Here is a 10,752-nt window from a genome sequence, read left to right on the forward strand (position 1 = left end):
ATAAATTTTTTTTTATTGATTCATTAACATTTCATAGCGTAATATTAAAATAATATACTGCTGTAACAAAAAAAAACTATTTATTATAAAAATATATAATAGATAAGTACCTAGATACAAGTAATATTAATAAAATAATATAGAATTATCTGTATATAATTAAAGATAAAAATATCTTAAAACTAAGTTACGATTTTTTTTTTTTTTTTTACCTAGGTGATACAGGATTAACAGGGAGAACTGAAAATTAAACAGTTAAAAAATTAAAAAATATTGACATTTGAGCTACATGAATAATATAACATTTTTTTTTTTTTAATACTGAAAATTAAATTTAAAATCTGAATTTAATTCTTTTTGAAAAATTCAAAATAACCAATTTGTAAAAATCTCGTATTAAGAAACATTTGGATTGATTGTAAAATCATTTAGCTTAGTCACATTATAACAAGTACCCACCTACTTAAAGTTAACTTTATTTAACAAAAATAATGAGATTTCAAAAAATAAACTACATAAAATAGTATCAATAAATTATATATAAAAAATAATTTTAACTGATTAACACAAAAGTTATTTTATTTGGCAGGCCTTCCTGTTACACCCTATATAATATACATATTATTATTATTATTATTGATTCATTAATATTTAATAACGCAATATCAAAATGATATATAATTAACTACTACGAAAAAAAACTCTATTTATAATTAAAATATACTATTGTAGCATAAATAATTTTAGTACAAGTTATATTAATAAAATAATAATATAGATTTTACTGTGCATAATTCGAAATAAAAAATATCTTAAAACTAGTTACTTTTTTTTTTTTTTTTAAACTATTTGTTATATAATATGTATATTTTTTTTTTTGTTATTGATTCATTAACATTAATTCATAACGTAATATTGAAACAATATACTAACTATAACGGAAAAAAATTCTATTTATGATAAAAATATATAATAGTAATATAAATAATTTTAATAGGTACCTATAGATAGATACAAGTAATATTAATAAAATAATACAGAATTATACGTATATAATTCTAAATAAAAATATCTTAAAACTAGGTTAGATTTTTTTTTTTTTTTTTTGAAACTTTAATATATGCTATGTATTATTTTTATTACTATTGATTTATTTACATTTCATAACAATATATTTACTAAAATGAAAAAAAACTGTATGGTTAATTAAAATATACAATAATAGTTAATATAAATAATGTTAATACTAATTGTATTACATTAAGAAAATAATGTAGAACTGATTCTATGTAATTCTAAATAAAAAATATCTTAAGACTTCGGTGAATTTTTTTTTTTTTGTCATTACATAATGTAATATGTATTTTTTACTATTATTGATGCATTAGCATTTCATAACGCAATATATTAAGTATTAACTATAGCAAAAAACACTGTATTTATGATTAAAATATACTATATGAGGTATTTTATTTAATAATTTTAATGGAAAATTCAAAACTAAATGAAATTAAGTACTTTATAATTATAAAATTTTCCGTTCCCGGAGTCTACCCCATTTGCTACTGATTAAGACCATGGCACATAATATCGCTAGGATAATAATAAATATTATAATATAAGTCCAATACAAGCCCAAGGTACATATGAAATCCTGAAAGAAATTGTGGAGAATTAAAATCAGTTCCTTATGAATATGAGAAATAAAAATTATAATATAAATTTATAACTTACAGTAAAACCACCAGATGCTTCTGTTCTTCTATCAGCAGGTGGCACATCATTTCTAAAGCAAAAAAATGTATATTTAATAATATAGTACACTTAATTTAACCTAAAGCTGTTACAAATTGACATTGAAATAGACTACTGTGAATAAATTGTAGGTGTTATCTAAATAATGACTTAAAATTATTTAATGAAAGTTTCAACAATAAAATATTATTTTTACAGTATAGTTAATTAATAATGTTAAGCGGTATGATTAATGTAATGATTAATAAGAGAGATATTTTATGAAATTAAATTTCAAAATAACAATTTATTCATTGTGTTCTATTATAATAAGTTGTATTTATTTATTAAATTCTCAATGTCATTATTATAATAAATATTAATTAATTAAAAAAAAAACAAATTAATTTATATTTACCTGTTGTCATCAATAGTATTTGCAGATCCAAAATTTGGTGCAAATCTGTTTCTGCCAATTACGGATATACAGGCCTGGCACAAATTTTGATTTTGACTTTCTAACCATCTATGAACACATGGCTGACTATGAAATTAAAAAAATTACATTTAAAGTAAATATTATTACCAACATTATATTAAATAATAAAATACTAAGTAATAATTAATAATTATTAATAATTCGATAGATATAGGTAGCATTAATTAATCTATTTTATAATAATACATAAATACTAAATTAATTGGATTTGTTTAGCATAATAAAATAGGTACTTTTACTTTTATTTATTAAACTTACTATAAAATTAGTAGGTACCTAAATTGTATTTTAGATAAAAAATATGAAATAACAATCTAAATTAATTATGATTTATAAATACCCATAATCGGGGCAACGAAACTAGAAGTGTGATCTCCTCGAGCTCAGCGGTTATTTTTTGTCAGAGTTTATCCAATTAATTTTCCACGTAAAATAATTTCAAAGACGCACGGGTCGTGCTTATCATTTTATCAATAGCATTACTTAAAGTTCTTCGTTAAACAGCCTTATATTAGTAAAATATATTTGGATAGAAAACACCTGCAGATCTTCATAAAAAACAGCCGTTAGGCACGTGACGACCACACTTCTAGTTTCCCAGACCAATAATAATAAATTTTTTTTTAAACTTTAAAGGTATACATTAAAATTATTTATTATTATAAGGTAACCAAATTTAAAACACTATTATTAAAACTATTAGTTTGTATTCTATCATAGAAAAAATGTATACCTAAAGGAAAATAGAGAATGACACAATAATAGCTGGTGTGAATAAAGGAGATATGGGGGACAGAGCCACATGCAAGTGTAGGGCAAAGGTGCCCGACCCCATATAAGTGGGAGCAAAAGGTGAAAAAAAATATTTTCATAAGAGAGATTGTATTATATCAGCAACAACTAATAATACAAATAAAACGTTTACATAATATGTATATATAGGTAACACGCAACTATATGTAAGCTTATTCCTTGCTAATTTGGCACTAAAATTTTTATATGGCAAAAATTATACTAACTTGCAGTTGGCACTTCTACATTCGGCGATAACCTGCTCCATTGAAGTATTCGAGGGAATAGGAGTGTTACAAACAATACATATACGCATGATGACGCGATGTCCTACCATGTTCTAAAAGAGACATTATTAACATTAGATTAAAATAAAATTGTAAAATTAGGACGATTTAATAGGTACTTACATACAAAATAAAATAGATTTCGGCAAATAATTGACGTGTCTACACAATGTTATAAATTTGGTTTTGATTATCTCCTGCATTAAGGTCGACACTCGACGATTTGCGGTATTTATTGCTCGGCAAGCACCCCGTATATATAATATTATGAAGGTACGGCGACGGCGTTACACGGTCGTCGGGTCTAATAGTCCCACCGTACACAAAAATGGCCGACACGGGTGCCCAAAAGGGGCAGCAACAAGTGCGTGGGCACGAGTCAGCGACGGCAACGGTGACACTCACGTCGCGGTAAATGAACACTGCCTAGAATGAGCCCAAGTATTCCGTAGAAATTAAATACCGTAAAATATGCCCGGCACACTGAGCAGCGCACGAAGATGAACGAAACCGGTGATTGACTAGGTAGTAGCGGAGTCAAGTTAGATGACGTGGAGTTCCTCGATGAACGAGGACGCATCGTCTGCTCAAAAGAAACCTTCCTTTTGCCGTACAAATAACTACGACGCGACGACGAAAATACTTAATGAAACGTGATCGACGGCCTTTGGACAACGTGGTTTGGTGGCAGCGGAGCAGAAGTAACCTTTACACGCGTTAGCAGTTCAACAAATGACCAGTAGGACAATAGACAATTTCCAGCATACCCAATGAGCGAGAACGTTTGAACACCCTGGCTACTGCTGATGTAAAAAACTATCGCACGCCATCCACGCTCCAACCGGTGGTGGTAACCACCGACGAACAGGTGTGCCAGTGCTGGTAATCACAAGGGTAGGTCCGCTATTTTGACGCGTTTTCGTCCGTCTACCCGGCCATTCTGAAAAGATCAGAACTACCCCGCAGACCGGTTGTTATACGCACTGGGCGCGAAAACGACACCGATTCAAATTGACAAGTGCCCTGCCGGGTCGTTGCAAATGATGGTTCCTAATTTAAGATACCTACCTGCTTAAAATTATGTTACTATATCGGGATATGGTATTTTGTGCCAATTTTATTACTTGGAATTAGCGCCACCAATAGGTACATTTAAGTGCCTATGTAATTTGCTCCAAAGTATAAAAATATAACATGTATTTTAAGCCACATATGAAAATTAGTTTTGGTGATTTGCGCCACGACAGAAAACGAAATGGAATATATAATCTGCGCCACACTTTCAACTTCAACTGTTGAAATTTGCCAGCTGATATATTTCAATAAATATATAAAAATAATATATGAACATATTATAATATATATATATATATTTTTGTTGTTTGGTTTTTGGTGAAAATTACATACACCCACTATATCATTTAAGACGTTTAGAATTTATCAAAAATAAATTGAAAATTTCGATCCCCGATAATTGTGAGTTGTTTTTGTTCGTCCAACAAATGCATGTAACATTACAGATAAACTTTACTGAAATTATTTTATTAAAATATTTAGATTAATTTTAAGCTAATGCCTATTTATACCACGAAATTAATAAAAATAAAATATTATTATATTCATATAAATTGAATATAGTATCATGATAATTTATAATAATCGGTGATCAAATTGTGGGGTTTCAAATAGTGACGGGCTCATCTACTTATTTTTATGTACACCAATTATTTTTAACTGCAGGGGGCAGCAAAACTTTACACACGCATAACAGGTCCCTGGTCCATGGAGCCATATAATTTAACTTGAATTTTGAAACCCTATTATTGATTGTTTTCCTCGAAATAAAGCCTATATTATTATAACGTGAATTGAAAACTATAAAAATATATTGATATTAATTATATTTAACTATACGTCTATACCAGAACAATATAAATCTATTTATCTGATGGATCTTAATTTCTTCTTCGTGATTATACAGGATTATGAAAGATTTATAATATTATAGAATTAATGACTGGACTTCGTGCACTATCTATGTCAGTTTATACGCGATGAAGTAATTGTACATCAAACATGCAGAAATAGGAAACAATTTGCTGGTGGTGGGTGTATTTACATTAATGACATGGATGACTGAAGTAGCATATACTTAATACTAAGTAATGTTTTGTAATTAATTTAAAAAAATTAAAAATTATAATATATACTTATATACATTTTAGATGTTTTTCCTGTTTGAATACATTTTAACCGGTAATTCAACAAATTTAAATATCGTGTTAGATTTAGAATTAGTAGCCTATTAATGCATTTGCATCGGTTTATTCTTGTCAAATAACTGCGTGTTTTTCCACGTTTCTCCCGATGTCTGTGGCATAAAATTAAAAAAAAAACGTTTACAGACATCAGACAATATACTTAACAGATGTTTAATTTGCAGATAAAATAGTTAAATGTTGGCGGTATTGGCTTTTGTGCCACTTCAGAGTTTAGTCAAAACATTTGACGAACTTGTTGACTATTTACTTGAATCTATAAAACCAATTGTGGACTACTTTGAAGATAAATGTATTGGTATGTTAGGTGAAATAAGAGTTTCATATATATAATATTTAACTAAATTTTCAGATTTTTAAATTTAAAGGAAGGCCAATGATACCAGGAGCGGATCCAGACCAAGATAATAGAGGGGGGGGGGGGTGGTGGTGGTTAAATAAGAATCTTATTTAAATTAATTTTCATATAGGTTCGTCCTTTTTAAAGTATTATTTATTTAGGTAGATACTTTAGATAGGTTAATTTAATAAATTTATATTTACCCTTGAAGTAATTACGTCAAAAACTAAAGTCTGGGACGGGAACGGGCGGAAAACGATTCACCGAAACGGGTTAAGCCAAGTTGACAGGTTACCATCAGAGGAACGGATCGAAATATTTATTTAGTCTAAGTCCGGAATCAAACAGGAATTTTCAAATTAAATAGATTCTTGAAGTTTTAAAATAAAATAATAGGTATAATATATTAAAATAAAATATGATAAATTATTAGTATGTATATAGCTATATTATTAGTGTCATAAATGATAAAAACTGAAAATTTAATTTATTTTTGTAAGTTAATCAAGTTAAGAGGACAGTTTACTATAATGAAACAATTTTTATTTATCTTAAAATAGTAAAAAAAAAAAATTTAATTGAAAAAAAACTGTGTTTATATGCTATTTTTTACATTTTTTGGATACAGAATTAACTACTTACGTAGAACCTTCTTTTTTTAACACGCAGCTATAAAAATGAAGATTTTATAAGTATTTAACTACTAGATAAATAGTTTGTATATATTCAATTTGATGTTTTTCGTCAATATTTAAACTTTAAATGCTTAATACAAAATATCAAGAGCATTATATTAAATTATCAAGCTTTATGACCCAATGAATAATATTTTATTGACATTTATAGGAAAAAACTAAAACATTGAAAAACGTTAACATCTCAAAACGAGTCAAAATGTTTTGAAAATTAAATTAAGTATACCTAGGAAATTTTACACTAATTTTTGTAAGAGTTACACGAAAAACCAAAATCAATTTTGTCTAAAAATGTTGACCTCTCCAAGCACCAACTAGACTCACTTTCTAACCGGAAAAGATACTGAAGTTAAAAATAATTGAAACATTATATCAACTAGGTTCTTATCGTCTACACAGACACAAAAAATAAAATTAAAACCCACATCATTGTTAAATCAATACGTTCATTATTTCGCTTAGACTCTAAAATGACCAATAAAATGTATTTATACTATAATAAAATTCAGTTTATAAATAATTATTATATGGGTACGATAATGGGTGTCAGAGTACTTTAAAATATGAATTGTAAGATTATTAAACAATAATACCTAAATATTAAATACATTTTAAGTTTGTGATTCTATAAAAAATATAATATAATATCGTATAATAATATGTAAAACCCACAAATCTATAATTTGAGACAGTCAAAAATAATACAAAAACTACAAAAAATGTCATGGTTAAAAATACTTTTTTTAAATTTCTTATTTTTAGTTTCTTTTCAATTAAAAATACAAATTTCCTAATAGAATTTTATTAAACGAATTATGATGTAATACAAATATAGGTATACAATACTAAGAATATAAATATCTTAAAAATCAAATATAAAAATACATATTATAGGTACCTAAATACCTAATATAAATAAAAATAAAATATTGTTTACAAAATCTCTTTTGTGTTGATAAAAATGTATACAAAATTAATTGTTGGTATTTGTATTGTATCATAATTTGTAAAATTCTAATAATTTTTTTTTTTTTATTGGCAAAGAATTTTAAAAAATATTTTTACAAAATTGTAATAGTCTATATATATCCTAAACAGCTCCAAGTCAGAATGGAAAGGAAAATGTTATTATAGTGTAGAGTCTAGACTCTAGGTAGTACTCACCGAAAACATATGGAACCCACCTAGTATATAATACCTACCTTAAAAAGTCCGGCACCGAACTAAACTTATTAGTGTAGTACCTGGAAAAACAAGGACCCAACTACTGCGGAGTGCTTACGAGTTGATTCCCGGGTACCTGTTTACCTGCACTGATACAGTGATACCGTTGAGTTGATTCCCAGGTCATTAAGAGGTACGTACGAGTTGATTTCCCGGGTCATTAAGTGGTATGTGCGAGTTGATTCCCTGGCCATTATATATTATTTTCAATATTTAGTCAAATATTCAGCCTATTAGCCTAACCCAAGAAACACCACGAGGAGGTTGTTGGACAAGTTTCTCAAAAATGTTGTTCTTTTTAGTTTTTTCAAATTTTGAAAATCATTCTATTTTTTAAAAAAAATTATTAGTAAAAAATGTAGTAGGTAAAAATTATTATTAAAAAAAGGTGGATAAGTGGATGTCGCTGTGCTGTACAGTAGGTTACAAGTGGGTCACTGTAATGGGTGGTGTTAAATTTGAATTCAATGATATAATATCATTGTATAAGAAAAACGATTCTGAGCGAAAACGGTCAGTCAGCCTATGATTTTACCAAGTATATTTGATGATATTATTGTGAATAAAGTAATTTATATATAACCTATTTACGTGGAGCCTTGTTTTAAATTTTCAATCCATACTACAAAATAATTATTAAATTTTAAAGTTGATATATTTTGATACAATTCGAACTTTAAATCCTTATAAAAAAAAACTGTGCCTATGTATTTTTAATATTTTTCAACTGCTATTAGAACGATATATCAGGAGCCTTATATTAAATTTTCACGCTTTTTTACCAAACAATAAAAATTTATTGATATTTATAGAAAAAAAAAAACTAAAAAAATTGAAAACTGACAATGTCCGTAAACAGCTTAAAAAGAGTCAAAATATTTTCAACATTTTATGGTGTATAGAAAATGCTAATATAAACATTCAGTGAAATTTTCAAGTATCTACAGTCATTCGTTTTTTAATTACAATAAAATAAGAAAATTGTTACATGAGAAATCGAGTAAATATCAAATGTTGTAAAAATATAAATTTCAGACGCTCATAAAAATTTAATTTAAGTTTCTTCTAGACATTTTTTTTTTTTGATAAAGGTAGACAAACTTATGAGTAATCTTATATTACATTTTCAAATCTTAGATTTAAAAAGAAAAATTTTTATGAATTCTCAACTCAAAATAATTTGCTATTTTTCGTGAATTTTCCGTATTTTGTCAAAATTTGAACTTTAAATGCTTATAAATAAAAACTGTGACTAAGGATTTTTAATTTTTTTCATCTGCCTTTGAAACAATAACCTAGGCACCTTCTATTAAATTTTCAAGCTTTTTTACTCAACAGATAAAATTTTATTGATATTCATAGAAAAAAAAAACTAAAAAAATTGAAAACTGACAATGGCCGTAAACAGCTCAAAAAGAGTCAAAATATTTTGTAAATTTTATGGTGTATAGAAAATGCTAATATAAACATTCGGTCAAAATTTCATGTCTCTACGGTCATTTGTTTTAGAGTTACACCAAAAACCAAAATCGATTTTCTCGAAAACCGATTTTGCGTAAAAATTCCCGTTTTTCCTTAATTTTTCTTTTGTTTTTCACGTCGCTTGTGAAAACTACTGGGAAATTTTTACTTTTGACCCCCCAAAGTACCAACTAGATTCACTTTCCTATCAGAAAAGTTACTATTGAAGAAAATCCAAGCACTTTTACTGTCCTAAAACGTGATGACAGACACAAAAATAAAAAAAAAATAAAAAAAAAACACACATCATTGTAAAATCAATACATTCATCGCTTCGCTCAGAATCTAAAATGTAGTAGTTAGGTAAAAAAATATTGTTAAAAATTTAGTTATTTGGTAAAAATGTATAACACATTGTTTTTAAAAATTGGTATCTGGTAATAAGATTGCTAGTATACCGTGACATAATGACCCGGGAATCAACTAATACATAAAGTAGGTCCAGGAATCAACTCACCTACTGGGCTACTGCAGTACCTGCGATTAGCCCCTAGCAATTGGGATCGACTCGGATGCGACAACTAATTTGAGGTATGATAAATTGCATTATATGAATGTTTCCTCGTTTTCTGGTAATATCAAAATATTTCATAAAGATAGCTTTCCTGTCAAGTGCTGTTTACTTCATATTTATTTAAATTAGTACCTACTCTTTATGTCAGAGATCGCCAACCTTTTCTAACCTTCGAGCCATATTAAGAATTTCAAGTACCTTGGTGGTATCTGGTGATCGACCACTATTTATTTAGGTACCTATATTTTTATATTATTACATCACGCTCAATACTAAATTGTATAATAATTAATAATAGATAAAGTAGAAGAATTCTTCTTTTATTATTTCTCCGTCGGAAAATTATATCTTTTTCTTTGCTAATAACTACTTTGTAATTTGTATGTAAAACATAAAAGTGTGTACGATTACGCACGTGATAAACCGATACTTTAGCTGTGTAATTAATTTTTAATACGATCCACCAATATTCCTATAAAAGTCCACGGCTCTATTATACGAATGGTGGACTAATAATAATTTTACTCTTAATATTAATAAATGCCAGATATTTACACAAAGTTTTTTCTCCTCCTTTTATCTGATATATTGGCTTCAAAATACCACGAAAATACAAAAGAATTGTTAATACAGTTTGTAATAGACTTTGTAGTTTGTATAATACAAAAATGTATCATATATATTCATATGCAATGGTAATATAGTATTAATCACAAATCACAATATTATATAGAATTATTTTATACAATAGTGTAAGATACTAATAAATGTTTAAATGTGTATAAAAAATAAATTAAAATAAAAAATATAAAAATTATTTTAAAAAACCGTTATTAAGAGGACGCTACACGGACAATTGTTGTCTCC

At 27.1% G+C, this 10,752-nt stretch overlaps 1 protein-coding gene across 2 annotated transcripts; it reads right to left on the bottom strand.

Annotated features, from left to right (window-relative positions):
- Positions 1–1,321: 1,321 nt before the first annotated feature.
- Positions 1,322–4,091, bottom strand: LOC132947931 (E3 ubiquitin-protein ligase RNF185-like). 2 transcript variants are annotated; one of them, XM_061018188.1, is made up of 5 exons: positions 3,436–4,091; positions 3,253–3,365; positions 2,153–2,278; positions 1,735–1,786; positions 1,322–1,654 (listed from the first exon to the last, which is right to left on the bottom strand). In XM_061018188.1, exons 2-5 carry the CDS (start codon positions 3,360–3,362, stop codon positions 1,526–1,528), a joined length of 417 nt encoding a protein of 138 aa, XP_060874171.1. In that variant the 5' UTR covers positions 3,363–3,365; positions 3,436–4,091; the 3' UTR covers positions 1,322–1,525. The 2 variants fall into 2 exon arrangements, with proteins under 2 accessions (XP_060874171.1, XP_060874172.1); XM_061018189.1 differs by having other exon boundaries at positions 3,253–4,091.
- Positions 4,092–10,752: the final 6,661 nt, after the last annotated feature.

This window comes from Metopolophium dirhodum, chromosome 6 (assembly GCF_019925205.1).
Source record: "Metopolophium dirhodum isolate CAU chromosome 6, ASM1992520v1, whole genome shotgun sequence".
Lineage (NCBI taxonomy): Eukaryota > Metazoa > Arthropoda > Insecta > Hemiptera > Aphididae > Metopolophium > Metopolophium dirhodum.